The 17,137-nt window shown below is 42.5% G+C and overlaps 1 protein-coding gene across 3 annotated transcripts in view; it reads right to left on the bottom strand.

Moving 5' to 3' along the window:
* Window positions 1-238: 238 nt before the first annotated feature.
* The window catches only part of RBM6 (RNA binding motif protein 6), a 107,303-nt gene continuing 90,404 nt past the window's right edge, over window positions 239-17,137 (bottom strand). For all 3 annotated transcript variants that reach the window (XM_019931721.3, XM_073811138.1, XM_073811139.1), the window contains 14 exons: window positions 16,653-16,713; window positions 14,449-14,721; window positions 13,688-13,848; window positions 12,527-12,624; window positions 11,803-11,845; window positions 11,581-11,662; window positions 11,251-11,336; window positions 10,569-10,715; window positions 8,511-8,606; window positions 7,118-7,378; window positions 5,236-5,310; window positions 4,445-4,542; window positions 1,764-1,893; window positions 239-485 (listed from right to left, as the gene is read on the bottom strand). In XM_019931721.3, coding sequence (XP_019787280.2) covers window positions 360-485; window positions 1,764-1,893; window positions 4,445-4,542; window positions 5,236-5,310; window positions 7,118-7,378; window positions 8,511-8,606; window positions 10,569-10,715; window positions 11,251-11,336; window positions 11,581-11,662; window positions 11,803-11,845; window positions 12,527-12,624; window positions 13,688-13,848; window positions 14,449-14,721; window positions 16,653-16,713 — 1,737 coding nt within the window. In that variant the 3' untranslated portion in view covers window positions 239-359. The remainder of the gene's footprint in view (window positions 486-1,763; window positions 1,894-4,444; window positions 4,543-5,235; window positions 5,311-7,117; window positions 7,379-8,510; window positions 8,607-10,568; window positions 10,716-11,250; window positions 11,337-11,580; window positions 11,663-11,802; window positions 11,846-12,526; window positions 12,625-13,687; window positions 13,849-14,448; window positions 14,722-16,652; window positions 16,714-17,137) is intronic.

Genomic DNA, 17,137 nt, shown 5'->3' with positions numbered 1-17,137 from the left:
ACTAATTAGATTAGGAAAATAATTTTAAAAAATCTGACAGTATTCGTACAAGCCAGAGTTCAACGGTCACTGCAACCAGTCCACTCACACTGATAGCAGGCACTGTTCCAGGGCTCACTACAGCCCTTGTTGCCATTTCAGCGTCACCTCAAATGGACCCACACCAAGGGACTCTCTTCCTCCTACCATTAGCCCCACCCCCCCACCCATGGGAGAAAAATTTAACCACCAAAAGAAGTCACATTGAAAAAAAGTTTATTTAAAAAAGTTCTAGCAGCAAGAAGAGTAACAAAACAAAAGGAGAGACGGACAAACAAAACAAGAAGGAGGCTGTGTCCTGTGGGACTTGTCTCCACTCTTTAATCGAGTTCTTTATACCGAGCAAACATGACTCTTCGCACAGCGTCTCGGTAAGTCTCATTGGACTGTCTCTTGCTGGTTCTTCCTGGAGCTCCCACATTGGGACCCCTCATCCGGCTTTCAGTCTGTAAAACAAAGACAAACAATGAAGTGAGCTCTATGAATTAATTAGCCTCAGGGCTGGTCTTTGACTATAAGCATTTCTGGACTAGTAAGGAGCAGGATATAGGAGAATTTTTAAAGAATGCTTAATAAACAAACACTCAAGATGAATAAGGAGGGTGGCGATGCCATGATTTCAGGATACAGGATTCAACACCAGAAATGTGAGAAGCCCATCTCATATATGTGGCATTTTCAGACAGGGACTAAGACAACACAAAATGGAGAGGATTCCCTCTTATCACCTTTTCTATCTTCTCTTCTTTTCCTTAAACATGAGGGGTGAGGCCCTTCATGGGACCCAGGACTAGTCTGTCATACAGAGTGAAGTAAGTCAGAAAGAGAAAGACAAATACCATATGCTAACACATATATATGGAATTTAAGAAAAAAAAATGTCATGAAGAACCTTCGGGTAAGACAGGAATAAAGACACAGACCTACTGGAGAACGAACTTGAGGATATGGGGAGGGAGAAGGGTGAGCTGTGACAGGGCGAGAGAGAGTCATGGACATATACACACTAACAAACGTAAGGTAGATAGCTAGTGGGAAGCAGCCGCATGGCACAGGGATATCGGCTCCGTGCTTTGTGACCGCCTGGAGGGGTGGGATAGGGAGGGTGGGAGGGAGGGAGACGCAAGATGGAAGAGATATGGGAACATATGTATATGTATAACTGATTCACTTTGTTATAAAACAGAAACTAACACACCATTGTAAAGCAATTATATTCCAATAAAGATGTAAAAAAAAGAAAAAAAAAGACTGACAGCCTTCGGGGCTTTCCTGGTGGCGCAGTGGTTGAGAATCTGCCTGCTAATGCAGGGGACATGGGTTCGAGCCCTGGTCTGGGAGGATCCCACATGCCGCGGAGCAACTAGGCCCCTGAGCCACAATACTGAGCCTGCGTGTCTGGAGCTTGTGCTCCGCAACAAGAGAGGCCCGTGCACTGCGATGAAGAGCGGCCCCCGCTTACACAACTAGCGAAAGCCCTCGCACAGAAACGAAGACCCAACACAGTAAAAATAAATAAAATAAATTAATAAACTCCTACCCCCGACATCTTCTTTTTTAAAAAAAAAAAAAAAGACTGACAGGCTTCTCAGCTCTCACGTTCTTTGCCAGCAGTGGTGAAAGCCCAGCTAATAGGCAAGGACATAGCTCTGGGCCACAGAATGAGAGGAAACTAAGTATATGCCAGGTTCATGTCACCCCTAACAAGATGGAAACCATTTCACCTCCTCTGCTGAAGCCAATCCAGGATGGCCATATCCGAGGCCTGCCCCCTTCCTCCAGCCAGTGGCCTGTTGGACACAGCCTCCTTTGCTGCTATTGTCGATGCCTTCTTTACCAACAGGCTTACGATCACTGCAAAAGAAGCATACATACTTAGACACCAGCACTTTCAAAGTGACATGCTTGTGAGCCCAATAAAAACCTCTGTCCTCTTGATTCAGATTTGCCTCCTCTTAAGAATATTAAACAGTATCTTTGAGTGCCTGCTATCTATGAAACTGGCTTTGTCCTGAGGATACAGAGATGACCAAGACCTGACTCTGTTCATGGGGAAGGATGTGAGAAGGATAATATGTGAATAGATGCTTACAGCACATTGAAGAGCTCAGCCATGGATGTAGCAACAGTATATACCTACTATGGAAATACAAACAGGGAACACAAACCTGAAGGGGCATCAGCAAAAATGAGGAATTCTAACAGGAGGGTATACCTGAACTGGGTCTTAACAAATGAGGAGGTTGTGAGCTAGAAAAAGCATGGGAGGAAAGGAGGACACAAGCAAGGAGAAGTGAAAGAATACAATTTGTCCAGAGGAAGAGTGGCAGGAATTGATAAAAGGCTGCTTGAGCCAGATTGTGAAAAGCCTTGAACATCATGCTAAATCATGACTCTGTACTTCATACTTCAGGCAAAGAATCTCTAGAACCCAGGCCTCCCTTTAGGCAAGGTATATGTTCACAAAAAGGCTAGTTTTAGGAGATTTCTGTTTATAAAGGTCATTTTGATGGTAGGGTAGAAAGACTGAAGAGCAAAGATGGGGAGTAAGCAGTCCAGTTTGGAGGTGAGCTAGGAATTGGGGCAAGGCTTAATTATGGATGTGGCCACTAACGATACAGAGGATAAAGGAGGAAGATTGGGACAGACCAGGTAGACCATGATGCGATGATGTTACTACTCTGAAATAGGAATACAGCAGGTTTAGCAGGACTGGACTAGAAAATAATGTGGAATATAATATTGAGTAATTGTTTAGTGTGAGGAGGCTGAGGAGTGGCCAAGAGGATATGCCCAGAAGGTAAACAGAAATAATGATTTTGAGCTCAGAAAACAGAAATGACTTGAGATGGAGCCATAGGACTTGTTAGCCTGTGAGTGGTGGCTAAAGCCTTGGGTACCGTAGGCAGTCCAAGTCAAGAGGATGGAGGAGCAAGAATAAAGGAAAACTGAGGGCAGAGTCCTGGAGAATATCTGGAATAACCCAGAAAAGGAAGAGGAGCAGGAGAGAAGACTTAGAAGGAGGAGAGCCAGTAGAATGTGATGTGATGGGTGCTGAGAATAGAGAGGCATCTCTTTCTACACCCAGCTACACCCAACTGACTCAGGGCTAAGGTGCTCTTCCTCCTCCTGGCTGACTCCTTCAGTTTTGTCATCGTTCAGTGTATTTCAAATTGCAGAGAATGACCCAATGGGATGCTACATTGATTAAGTGGTCCCAACTTAGCACTTCTTACAAATGCGAATAGAATAGACTAAAATAAAAATGTCAGTGTTTATTGCACAGTAAGGAAGTATTTTTCATGAAGATTTCTTTTTCAGTTATTTACACACATACATATATTCTGGGCCATGATTCAAAATAATCTCTTATTGAGGGCTGTGAACAAATAAGTTGGAATGCCAGAGCCCCAGACCCCACCTAGACTTCTTAGGGGACTTTCTCCATCAATTATCTCCCCTTTCCCCACAGGCATACTCTACCCTCGCTACTAGTTCTTTTGCTTACCAATGTAGAGACTTGTTCAAGTTTCACTAGATCAATACCCTGCCTAAAACCATTTCATAACCTCCCACTGCCCTAAGACGAAGTCTTAGCAAGGTGTTAAAGGAGCATGAACTTCAAGAACTGGACTGTGTCTGTTGAGCCAGCCTCATCTCCTTGTCACTCAACCACTTATCTTCAGTGTTCAGCCCATCAAGCTACTTACAGCTTCTCAAATGCATCATGACCTCTCTCTCTTTCATCCATGAAGCATGCAGTTCCCTCCAATTGAAATGCCCTCCCCTTCTCCACCGGATTTCTGTGTCTGCCCTACAAGACAAAGTACCACCTAAGCCTTCCTATTCTCTGTTCAGACAGTCAAGGATAATACGTGTCTTGTCCACATGAATATTCCTTGCCCTTGGTGCAGTACCTGTACACAGTGGGCTATCAGCAAATTCTGTATAACTCTGGACTCACAACTTGGGAGCTCTCTGACCAGAAACAAGCACAGGAAGCTAGAGATCATATATTTCTATCAGCAGCCAACCATTTATTCAGCACCTAATGTGTGAGAATGGAGGTTCCCTAGAGAAAAAAGTCCAAGAGTGTGACATTCTTATCAGGCTAATACGGAGGTACAGTGTTACTGATGAGGAGAGAAAGGGTTCCCAACTATAGCCACTCCAGCCCTGGTTTTGAGCAGCTAAGCAGCCAGTGATTCTTACATGCAAACATACATATTCCCTGTGTTAAGACAGGTGGTAAAAAGGCTGGGGTGAACTTCATGCTCAAGAGTTCAGACAGAACCTGCTCCCGATAACCTCACTCCCCGAGAGAGAAAAAGGCAGCATGTTAAAGAAAGTGATGGTTTCATCATTAGGCTTGAGACCTAGGCTGAGTGAAGAGTTTCTAGCTTACCTGTCAGTTTCCCTGGAGTATTTAATTCGTTTCCTTTCTGGAGAATCAAAAGATTGGAGCTTTTCCCTGCGATCATTTCCTCTTTCTTTAAACCTTCCCTGTTGGTAAGCAGAAGAACAGATCTGAGACTCCCATCTGAGGGGGTGGGAGAGTGCGAAAGCTTCACTTTATTCCCGATATTTCTTCTAATGTGAAGGGATTCAACTGGTAACTCCTGGAATCTCTCATTCCTTCAAACATTCTTCTTGAGAAAGTAGTGGCTTCTCTAACTGGTAAATTTGGGAAGAAGAGGCTATCTTTTCCTCTTCTGAGGAGGAGGTGCTCTCCAATACGCCTCCACAGGTGGATTCTTGACCGTCACATAAGACCTGTCATGGGCCAGTGAAGCCTGTAGCTGGGTAAGTGAGTCTGCCTAATTGGTCTAGATAGCAAGTCCATTTGCCTCTCACTCTAAGCTACTTCCTCCAACTTGGCCTTTAACAGTAAAAGATGCTATTTCAGCAGCCCTATCCAACACTCCTTCATTGATTTTAAAAGCTGGGCAGGAAAGAGGAATGTTATTTCACCTACCCAAAGACCCTAACATCACCTTTAAAAAAAGCAACTTTACTAAGGTATAATTTATAAACTATAAAATGTACCCACTTTAATGTAGTTTGATGAGTTTTGAGAAATATATACACCATCTTTTGGGGCTTCTTCGTTCTTTATCTTCAGCACAGCCTACAAATGCTATACCAGAAAGCAAAAAGAGTTGGGGGTCAAGGGAGTAACAAGTCACCAAATCTTACCTCCCGTTCTCTCCTCTCCAGATAGGCTAGCTCCTGCTCAGACTGTTTTATCTTCCGATGGATTTCCAGGTTTTGCTGAGAAGAGAGGGAATTCTATGAGTGTAGGTCTAAAAAAAGTGGTCCTAGAAATGCTCTAGGCCTTTCCTGATAGCTGCTCTAGGACTGTAGCTCCTTTCACTGACCAACCCTCCCAAGTGATCACGGCACCATGCAAGCAACAATCCCTAACTGGTCTTGCGTTAGGCTCACCAATGGGAACCCAGGTTCTAACACTGGCTTGTCACATAGATTAGTTACATGTTGTGACACAAGACAGAATTTTATCCTACTTCTCTCCAAAGTGTAGAAGACACAAATCTGGTTTATATCTCTTTACCTAAGGTAAAAATGGGAGAGGGGAATCTGACTACACCAGTGAAGAAAACCAAATGCCCACATGCTCTGCCTACCACCACTACCACCTGCCATCCTCAGACACTATTCTCTGTGGGCACTATTCAAGCCCACAGAGAAACAGGAAAAGGAACTCCAAGGTCACAAATGAACAGATTTCTCTGAGAGTCCTGTACTCCTTGAGGGTCCTACACTCCTGAAGCGTGGCTCCTTCTGGCATATATAAGAAACTTAAGGTGTCCAGAGCAGCTCTTGTACAGAAAGGGGATTCTTTGCATTGGATTACTGCAAGGAAAGGAAAAGTGCTATAGTCCACGTTCCACTGTCCCAGGGCTAGTTCAGTTTGTGGATTCATCAGACCTCTGGCTCCTCTTTCCTGACAACAACTTTTTAATCTCTTTAGCAATTTATTAGCACTTTCATAAGAGAGCTGAATTTTAAATGTTTTGTCTGATGACTCAGAATTCCAGAAGGTCAAAGGAACTTGGAGGTAGTCTGTTGCAGGGGTTGTCAGAAGGAGCCTCTCAGAATCCTAGAAACTTTGCAGAGCCTCAACAGAGGCAGCTGGAAGAAGAGGTGTGCCTATCATGAAAGCAGAGCTTTTCAGCTTTTAGCTACATAGGACTTTGGGTTTTATATTGAGAGAAAGTCTAAATCTTATCCCCTCACGTGCTCTAGCAACATCTGCTGGAAAAGGAGTGTGAAAGAAATTACTTTATACTGAGAACACGAGTCCATCTAGGGGCTTTACTTGTCCAGAATTTGGCTCCTTGGCCAGTACATATAAATGAGAAGACTGCAAGGGAGGACCAATGTATGTCAGTTTAACACCCCAAGAATAGTTTTTGTGCCATGGCTTATAGCAATAACTCACTACATGAAGAGATGGCAGAATGTGACTCACCCTTGGGGAAAACCACACACTGTCAGAGCTAGATGGAACCAGGTGAAGCCACCAAGTATCAAAGAAGAAAAGGGCCTTATCTGAAGTCCAACTCTTAGGTTAATGGTAGAGCTAAGATGAGAAACCCAGCAGGTGAGTTTCCTTTTCCACGACCCCTTCTCCTCCTGTCTTCAGCACAGCTTCCATGTTTGGTGCCCCAGCCACAGCCATGATGCTTGCCTTGGGTCTACACCCTGAAGTTTTTTGAAGGTAGGCACCATCTTAATGTAGAGCAACTCATGAACAAAAGGTGGAGGAACAACTCATTTTTGTCTTTTTTTTTTTTTTTGGCCGCGCTTTATGGCATGTGGGATCTTAATTGCCCAACCAGGGATCGAACCTGCGGCCCCTGCAGTGGAAGGCGAAGTCTTAACCACTGGACCACAGGGAAGTCCCAGCAACTCATTTTTGAATTAAACTGATTTAATTAGAGGAGTTGGGGAAGATACAGGCTGAGGAGGACAGCATAAGCTTCTTTAGTCACTGTAATGCTCAACAGTGATAAAGAGTCAAAAGTTCGAAAGGTCAGGGCCCTTCCCTTAATACCTTGTGCAGGTCTGAAAGCTGCTGGTGTTTGCTCAGAACTTCTTTATTGGGAAACTGCCTTCTGCAGAGCAGACAAGCCAGTTTATTCCAGTCAGTGAGTTTGTCTTCTTCATTCTCCTTCTTGGTCAGCTCCTCCCGCTGCTGGGGCTGTGCTGTGCGGGGCTGTGGAGGAGGGGTCTGCTCCTCCTCCTCTTCCTCCTCATAGTCACTGTCTCCTCCATATTCACCCAGGAGGCCGATCAGTGGGTTTACCACTTTAGGCTGGTAGGAGAAGGCCAGGGATTAACGCAAACTCAACCTATATTTGGGGCCTGTTTTCTGGATATTCTGATATGGGCATCTCATTTCTTTTAGCCTGAGTAATGAACTGGGTTCAAAACAGGCCCACTGACCATGCTGCTCATTTCCCAGATGGAAGCAACATGGCTCGAGCTTGACTGTTCTCCTTGTCCACTGAGATAAGCCAGAAAGTTTCCCTTAGGAGTGACTCTAGCAACAGAACAGTGATGAGAAGGAAGAGAAAGGGAAACTGACAGAGACCACAGGGAGAGTTTAAAAGTTACTTTTGAAGAGGCAGAGATAGCAACCACCTCCAAGTCACTGTAACCCATGGAGAAAAGGAAAGATAGCTTTCATCAAGGCTACAGTAACTCCTAGAGCAAAAGAGATTTAGGAGATGGACTAAAAGCAACTGAAGGATAAACACTCAGGTAGACAGATTCAGTTCCTGAGTAAGGTAAAGACAAAGGCATGGTTAGGACAGATGTTATAGTGAACTGAATCAATAATGTAGAGCAGGCAAAAAGTATTTATCAGTAGCTTATAGGAAATGTTAAATAATGATGCATGATCACTGGCATATGATCAATCAAAATAAAAACAGAGGGTCTCTATTGTTATATATTTGTATTTAATCGAAATAACTTGTGATTAGATTGACACTATCACTTAAAGGCATCTAAAAAATGGGTACGAATGTTAGCATTGTTCACTCTGGCAGGCAAACTATAAAAATGACCATGCATGCACTCGACATCTAAGAGATTCTCATGCAGCACCAAAAGGTAGGAAACGTCAGGGCCAGGAAAATGGGTTTCCTTGGTCATTTAGAAGAGAAGAATTAACAAGACCGAGATTCTAACTTAAAAAGGGCCAGTCTGGTGGGAATGTCACAAGGCAGAGGGAAAGAGGACAGATAACTGCCTCTGATTCTCCATCAATACCCCTATTAGCAGACAGGAAAATTTACCTCATGCTTATACTCAAGAAGAGTCTTGTCTGTGAGACACAGAGAGCTAAAGGACCAACACCAAAGTGAGGCATCAACCATTGAACTTCCCTTCCCATTCGGAACCAGCCCCAGCCCTAGCCCAGTGCATCAGCTTAGCCTTACTGGTGGAGGACTCTCTTCCTTCTTCACAGTGGGAGGCAGAGGCTTCTTAAAGACATCTTCTGGGGGAGCTGTCCCCTCACTGGCATTTTCCTGAAACTGATCAAAATCCCAGATAATTTTTATATGATACTTATAAAAGCTGGGTTTAGAGTTAACCCTGTTGAAATGAGTCTGATTTTCCAAACCTCTTAATTTGTGAAATATCTGTAATGTTACTATAATGATTCCAAAATTAAAAAAAAAAACTTTAAAAACATCACATTTAGTATATATCGAGTGATTACTATATGTCAGGCACCAGATGATGCATTTATATACATTATCTCCTTCAGCCTTTACTATAATCCTTCTAAATAGGCATTAATATGCTCATTTTACAAATGATTGAGAATATGGTTAGAAAGAATAAGGGGCAAAAGCAGAATCCAAGTATTAAGCCAGGGGCTTCCCTGGTGGCACAGTGGTCGAGAATCCGCCTGCCAATGCAGGGTACATGGGTTTGATCCCTGGTCTGGGAAGATCCCACATGCCGCAGAGCAACTAAGTCCGTGCACCACAACTACTGAGCCCATGCTCTAGAGCCCATGAGCCATAACTATTGAGCCCATGTGCCACAACTACTGAAGCCTGCGTGCCCATGCTCCACAACGAGAGAAGCCACCGCAATAAGAAGCCTGCGCACTGCAATGAAGAGTAGCCCCCACTCGCCGCAACTAGAGAAAGCCCGCACGCAGCAATGAAGACCCAACACAGATGAAAATAAATAAATTTATAAAGAAAACAAAAAAACCCCCACATATTAAGCCAGTATAACTTTAAAGTCTAAGTTTTCAGTGGTGATCATTTTGTAATGTATAGAAATTTTGAATCACTATGTTGTGAACCAAAACTAACATAGTGTTGTAGGGAAACAAAAGAAAAACATAACAAAACACCCAAACAAACAAACAAACTCAAAGAAAAAGAGATCAGATTTGTAGTTACCAGAGGCAGGGTGGGAGTAGGGGGTGGGGAAATTGGATGAAGGTAGTCAAAAGGTAAGAACTTCCAATTATAATATACATAAATACTAGACATGAACAGTGCTGTATGTTATATATGAAAGCTGTTAAGAGGATAAATCTGAAGAGTTCTCATCACAAGAAAAAAACATTTTTTTCCTTTTATTTTGTTTCTTTATGCGACAATGGATGTTCACTAAACTTACTGTGGTAATCATTTCATCATGTATATAAGTCAAATCATTATGCTGTATACCTTAAACTTATACAGTGCTGTATATTAATTATATCTCAACAAAATTAGAAGAAAAAAGTTCTCAGACAGATTCTTTCTCTATATATATGTATCTGCATAAACACTAGTAGTATTAGAAGGGGGGGGGGGAAAAAGACAAGTTATGAATTAAGCCACAGGCTAATTCATCCATTTGCATTAATGCATAAATGGTGTCAGGGTGAATCAATATAATTCTTTGGAAAACAATTTGATTTTATGTCAGGAAATGTAAAAATGTTCATCATCTTTGTTCTTGAAAATTTATCCTAAGGAAGTAATTTAAAAAAGAAAAAATAAAATGTTAAATGCTGTATATTATAACAGAATAAGATTAGAAAGAAGAGACAAACAATGTAGGAATGATGAAGAAAACAAGGTCACAGTTTTACTATGAATTTTTACCATACAGGCATGGAAGTAATAAAGAGTATTATACAAACATGAAAAAATACTTATGATCAAATATAAAGTGAATAAAGAATAGAAAATGGTATCCCCTGCCTATAGAAGTGTGTATACGGAGTCAAGCACTGAAAAGGGATGTAGGAAAGTGAAACTGTGTGGAGCTGAGGTATTGGGGTTTGAGCTGAGCCACTTTGTTCCACCATCCACAGTTTCTGTATTTAGAAAAGAGAGTGACGACAGGCTGTAAGAGGCTAGTGGACTGCCTGCTTTTTTAGTAACTCTACACCTCAAACCCAGACCTCGTCTGTCTATGACTCTTTTCTTTTAATCTGTAATTATGTGGTGAAAAGGGAGCAGATTCACAAGTCATCTTACCCTTGTCACTCCTCGGTCTTTTTTCTCCTTGCTATCTCTTTTAGACGTTTCCTTCCTGCTGCTTGACTTTCCTTGACTGGTGGGTTTCTTTTCCTTGATGTCTTCTTCCTCAGGTGACCCAGGGTCCTGGGGCACATAGACTTCTTGCTGCAATACAGTTGGAAACAGTTAAGTCTACAGAACGTTTTACTTTCCCAGTAATTCCAGATCTAAGGAGCACAGTTCCCTTCTGAGGGAAAGAACAGCTCTCTCCCTCAAGCCTAAGAAGAGACCATATCAAACAATCGAAAACTCCACTTCAGGGGCCAGGATGTAGCCAGACCACTCACTGTCCATTTTTCCAAGAACAGCACTGTTCTTGCCTGTAATGCCACAACGCATTGATTTTCTATATGTACAACAGTTAACATGAAGATTATCATCTTTAAAATCCACCTAAATAAATATAACTCAATATAAAACCTGGACTTTTTAAAACAAGAAGTAGACATGAGGTACACATAGTACAACAGTGGAGCAGCTGCCTTGAATGGAGAAATATTCAGCTTATATAGATCTAAACTTTTATACTTTTCATGTAATGAGCAACCAGAGAATACAGGGAATAAAACCTTCAAAGTAACAAATCACAGGTACTTTACTCAAAAGAATCACTGACAAAATAACAAAGCCAAAAACTCACCTGGGTATTGGGGTCATAATAAGTTCCTGCCAAGGGGTCATAATAGTAGCCAGTAGCAGAATCATATATGTAGCAGTCAGATGAAGCTAGAGGGAATAAAACCAGAGCCAGTGTTAGTCCCTGTCCAATGAAGCCCTTGCTGGGGACTCATCAAGAACAATCTAAGAACGAGGCTGGCCAACCCAAAACAGTACAGAACCTGTAGACGATGCTCTCTGAGACATAACCCCTAGTCAACTGCATCTCTTGCCAACTTTGTGACCATGAAGATTTCAATGAATGAGTAGTCAAGCCAAAAAGAACAATAGAAATAAGACAAAGGTCACTCACACTGTTGTCCTTGTCGATTTGTATCTGAAGACCAGTCTGAATTTCTGCCACCTCCCCGCCTATCTCGGAAATATTTTTTACCCTATCACAGAAAGACAAGTTAAAATTATGGAACTTCTGATAGCCATTTACCTTAAAAATTACCCACTAGAGAAAATTTAAGATCACTCTTTCAGTCACTTGAGGATTTTAATAGAGCACCCCCCAACTGCTGAAGCCTACCTGATAGTAGTGCATGTGGTCAGAATGGTCCCCAGAATCATTTCTGCAACAAACAATACAACATGTCTTGAGCCTGCTACCAAAAGCCACTTGAGGAGTGCCCAACCCTACAGATTTGCTGAGAAACTCTTTTCCCTCTTTTGTATGGAAAGGAACCAACCCAGACAGTAAGCAAGTCTGGTGATGCAGAGACTCCCGAGGGGAGGGGCAGTGGGACTCCTACAAAGCTATCGGCTGAAGCAAAACAGCAACTGAGTTGAGGGTGCCAGAGCAAGATCTGCCCCATCCCTGTAAGCTTGCCTCTCTGATGCAGCCATTTCCCAGTTACCACTCCTGGGTCAAGATGAATGAAGGAGTAAAGAAGAATAAGATTTCCCAGCACTATGGGGGTATGAACAAAGTCAAGACAGCATTTTCTTAGGATTCCAAGGGGCAAGCATATATTGCAATTTTTTCCCTGCACATCCAAGACTGTACCGTCACCTGGGACCCAAAGATACCAGAGAATCAAGAGGGAAAAAACAGAAGTACCTAGTACTGCTATTTAAAGAGAAAAACAAAAACCTAGAGTCAGAACAAGGCAAGCTTCAGAAAAAGAAAACATACACACGTACCTGAAGCAACTCATACTGGGAAAGCACCACGTTTTACTACCTGTCTCTCCAGCCAGGAATAAGAGTTTCCTCCCAAAAACCTGAGTGGGGGTAGCACCCCTCTGCTTTACCTTCGTTTTCCAGTGGCCAGGTTTACAGCTACCATCTTCCCATCAATGCTAAATGGTGGATCAAGGTTCTGCAAGATCTTCACTACGCGAAGAGCTTCCTGGGGAAGCAAAGACTCATTTGAACCCAAAGAGGGAAAAGGACATGTCCCTTGAAAGAAAACTGAACATGGATTTTCCTTCTCAAAAGAAAAATTTCTAGGGCTTCCCTGGTGGCGCAGTGGTTGAGAGTCCACCTGCCGATGCAGGGGACACAGGTTTGTGCCCTGGTCCGGGAAGATCCCTCATGCCGCGGAGCGGCTGGGCCCGTGAGCCATGGCCGCTGAGCCTGTGCTCCGCAACGGGAGAGGCCACAACAATGAGAGGCCCGCATACCGCAAAAAAAAAAGAAAAATTTCTAAACATTATGTTCTGGTCATAACTGTAATACTAAGAGCACACTGGCAAAAACAGGCAACTCTTAATGAAGGGTTGATCAGAATAATGGTCAGAGTAGACATCAGTTCTTGGTATAAATTTCAGAAATTCAAATCCTCTTCTAGTCTGCAACTGTCATTGCATCAGATTCAGTTTACAAAGTCTCTTGTGATTTCTGAGCATGAAATCTAAGAAATATCAATGATTTTCATTGCTATCCTGTGAAATCTAAGAAATATCAATGATTTTCATTGCTATCCTCACATTACTTCCATAGAAAAGGGCCCCACAACTAAAACTTCAAGCCACAAGAAATCTATTAAAGCAACACTTTGAGGAAAAAGAGGAAATGCTCTGTTTCCATCAAACATAAAACTGTCTGTGGCCAGGCAAAATGATTTTAAGAAATCAGAAAATTCACTAAAATCTTGAAAAGGTTTAGTCCTCAGATTTTCCACAAGTGACTAAGCTGTCACTTTATTTTAACTGGAAACTGTAAATGCCACAAGACAAAAATGGATCTGGAAAACCACTCAGAGTTCCAACTTTCAAGGGCAGTCATTTCACCTGAATGAACCCCAAGAAAAGAGTAAGAGGGGTTATGGTACCAAGTAGCAAATGAGAATTCCAAGATTAAAGTCCTTCAAACCTTCTGGAGGTTTCTATAGCCAGCCATCCCTGGCTGAGGTAGTAGGAGGTGAGGGATCCAGGGGGTGGGGGTGGTGGTGACGGATAACTACGACTCACCGCATGGGAGTCAAGGTCAATAAAGCCATAGGTGTGGCCCATGGGGCCTGTTCTGTTCTTGATGATACGGACGTTAGCAGTAGTAAGGCGGACGTAGGGCTCCAGCACTTCCACTATCACCTCAGGTGGAGTGGAACGATAGATGCGTTTTAGCATGATTGCTGAACAAACCAAGCACAAATGGGAGAGGAGAAAGGAGAGAGAGAGAAAGGTTTACATTTTTGAAGTCCTCAGAGCCTGAGAGTGTGTGTGTGTGTGTGTGTGTGTGTGTGTGTGTGTGTGTGTGTGTGTGTGTGTGTGTGTGTGTGTGTGTGTGTGTGTGTGTGTGTGTGTGTGTGTGTGTGTGTGTGTGTGTGTGTGTGTGTGTGTGTGTGTGTGTGTGTGTGTGTGTGTGTGTGTGTGTGTGTGTGTGTGTGTGTGTGTGTGTGTGTGTGTGTATTTTTTTTTTACTGCAGATGACTGCAGATGTTACCCTGCTCTACCAAGGCTGGTTCTATAACAAAATGCTAGTCAAATACGTCATATTTTTCTTCCCCAATACTTAGATATCTAAAGTTATGCTTTGCTGCATCTGAATAGCAACTTGCTATTTGGAAGATATAGATTACTTCAGAGAGGCCGGGAAAAGCAAGAGCCTCTTCAATCAGGCCGAGCAGTTTTACTAGGGTGTAGGAAGCTGCTGGTCCAGAGCCACAACACAAGCAATCTATGTTCCAACCACAGTGGTCACGGTCTGGTACATGCCCCAACAAACCACTTACTTTTGCTTTCCCCATCCTGGCGTGTCTCCCCAGACCATGGCTCCTTCTCTCGGTCTCTTCGGAAGGTGAGCCCTTCCCTCCGCGAAGGAGGGAGATACCTTTCTGCTTCTCTCTTTTGATGTCCCAAGCGTGGTTCTTGTCCTTCTTCTCGCTTCTTGGGTTCAGATTCCTTATCAGCTGACCTTGGTTGGCTGGGTTGTTTTTCTGACGGTACTGGTATGGATGTTTTCTGAGGCTGAGGGTAGGTTATTAATTCTTGCTTGGCCTCTGTCGCTAGAGGAACAGAACAGAAAGAGAATCTCCAACAGGTTTTATCCCCCCAAACACTGTGATTCCTCCTTACCTGCCACCAAATACTTATACTGGAATGCTTTTATTTTGTTTTGTTTCGCTGCACCACGTGGCATGAGAGATCTTAGTTCCCCGACGAGGGACTGAACCTGGGCCACAGCAGTGAAAGCACCAAGTCCTAACCACTGGACCACCAGGGAATTCCCTGGAATAGTTTTAAAAGTCAAAGAAATACCTACAAAAAAGTCCTCTGACAGACTTTAAGCATGGCTAATAAGACAGCATATAAAATAGTTAACAGAAGAAACTACCCAGTATTTAAAAAATTTAATCTTACGAGTTTTCTATCACTTCCCCAACATTTAAATCTTTCATGAGACCCTGATCTTTATTATTATAACCAATGATAGAACAGATCTGGGGACAAAATTACCAAAGATATGGCCCTTGCTAGAAGTTTGCTAGAAACACTTATCTCAAACGTGTATGGCTAGGGGCCTTGCTTCTTCCAGTGTTACGGTACTAAGATAGCTGCTCAAATTCTGTAGAACCAGACACCCTATTCTCCGGCGAAGCTAAGAAGAGACCTACCTGCACACAGCTCATTTATATGCAAATAATTACAATGGGCAAATGTCCTTCAAAATATAAACGACTCATTTCAAATCTCTTTCTAAAGCAGGATAATTTTTCCAGTTAATTGGAGGTATTTCTGCAATTAATTCATTCTTAGAGGAAGTCATGAGGCTCAAAAAGACATTCTATGGGAGCAGTGTAGAGATTACTTAACAGCAGTGACAGGCAACCAATGAATACTTGCTATGTATGTTTCCATGTTAAAGTTGTTTCAGCCATCTTAGTGGTATGGTGCTCAAGGGTTTTTATAAACCATCTGTTCATTTGTTAGAGTAGACTGAGAAAGAAGTCTTTCTTGAGGGAAAAAGTACAATTTTGCCTAATTGAAGTAATACAACAAGCTAAAAATCTCCAACCTGTCCATGGGGAAGTTATTTACTCACCTTCCCATATGCTGGTTTGGTCTCTAGAGCATGTAGAGCCTTCCCCAAAGATTTTCAGAACACCTGCTTCACAGCCCTCACTAGAGAGTAGAATCTCCACTATAGGCCAAAAGCCCAGCTAAGGAATTCTTTGTAGGCATGCTAAGTTCTAACCTTGGAACAAACAGATCTTTCAGAAGACTAACAGGATCCCAGCACTGAACTGTATTTTATGGTCATGCACTAGCTTTCCTTACAGAATAATATCAGAAAGAGGCACATAACAGTCATTGTTATAGGACTATTGTTACAGATGCCTTTGACACACTCTTCAAGGTTGTTTACCTACAGGTTCTCAGGAGAAATTAACTTTAAAACCAAGTTACTGAGAAGCTGTTAGGTTTATTACTCTATAAAAATAACACAAACCCTCAATCCTGATTATTGTCTCTTGTTTATATTTTTACTGTTACTTTAACAAATGTTTTTGTGTTGAAGATCCTCAAATGTTTAGAACGTAAATGAGAAAATAATAACAATAGCAAATTATTCCCAATAACTTCAAAGAAGCTGGGGTAGGGTGGGTGGGGTGTCCACATGGACTAATGCCATGTAGACTCCTTCTCAGTCTAATATCCTTAAAATGTATTCTGAGTAACAATACTACTGACATCTGGTCAGCTGTGTTATGGATAAGGAGCCCATAACCCATCTCATTCCCCTGGCAGAACTCTGAGATCCAAAACGATTTACTAACAGGTCACATGAAGTTAGCTATCACACTGCACTTTTAAGAGCTTTACAGATCATCTTGTATTTAGGGATGATCACTCTTTGAAGCCAAGGAAAGCATGAAATTTGTTTTGCTCAGTGCACAAAATAAAAACTACCACCTCCATCTCTACCACCACTCACCTTCCCTTGGGCACTTGCAGAATGAACATGAAGATCGGTGTCCACCAGTGCTGGCCTTACACTACAAGGGAAAGGAAAAGAATTCAAATTGACCAAAAAAAAATTTTTTTTTTAAATCTTACTTACATCCAACACAGCAACAACTGCCAAAAAATGAAAGAAATAAGCCATATCCCAGATCACCTTAAAACCTTATCAGTCTGATGTCTTCCACTCATCAGAGCTGACGTGGACTCTGATGAGCTGGTGTTTGAGAGCTGCCTCTAACAGGGTATATGGACCTTGGAGCAGCCCCAAATGCTTTTGCTCTGGACAAGGATTTCTACAGGAAGTAAACTTGACTAAGAAGACTGGACTATTAAGTGGTTTAGGATATACTGCCCTAAAGCTGTTACCACTCAGTCTGCATCCAAAATTTGATCCTGAACTGGTTATGACAACCCTATTCAGGCTTGGCTGGAACTGAGAAGAATCCAGTGATCAAT

Source organism: Tursiops truncatus, chromosome 10, assembly GCF_011762595.2.
Source record: "Tursiops truncatus isolate mTurTru1 chromosome 10, mTurTru1.mat.Y, whole genome shotgun sequence".
Classification (NCBI taxonomy): domain Eukaryota; kingdom Metazoa; phylum Chordata; class Mammalia; order Artiodactyla; family Delphinidae; genus Tursiops; species Tursiops truncatus.
This window is presented reverse-complemented; position numbering and strand designations above follow the sequence as displayed.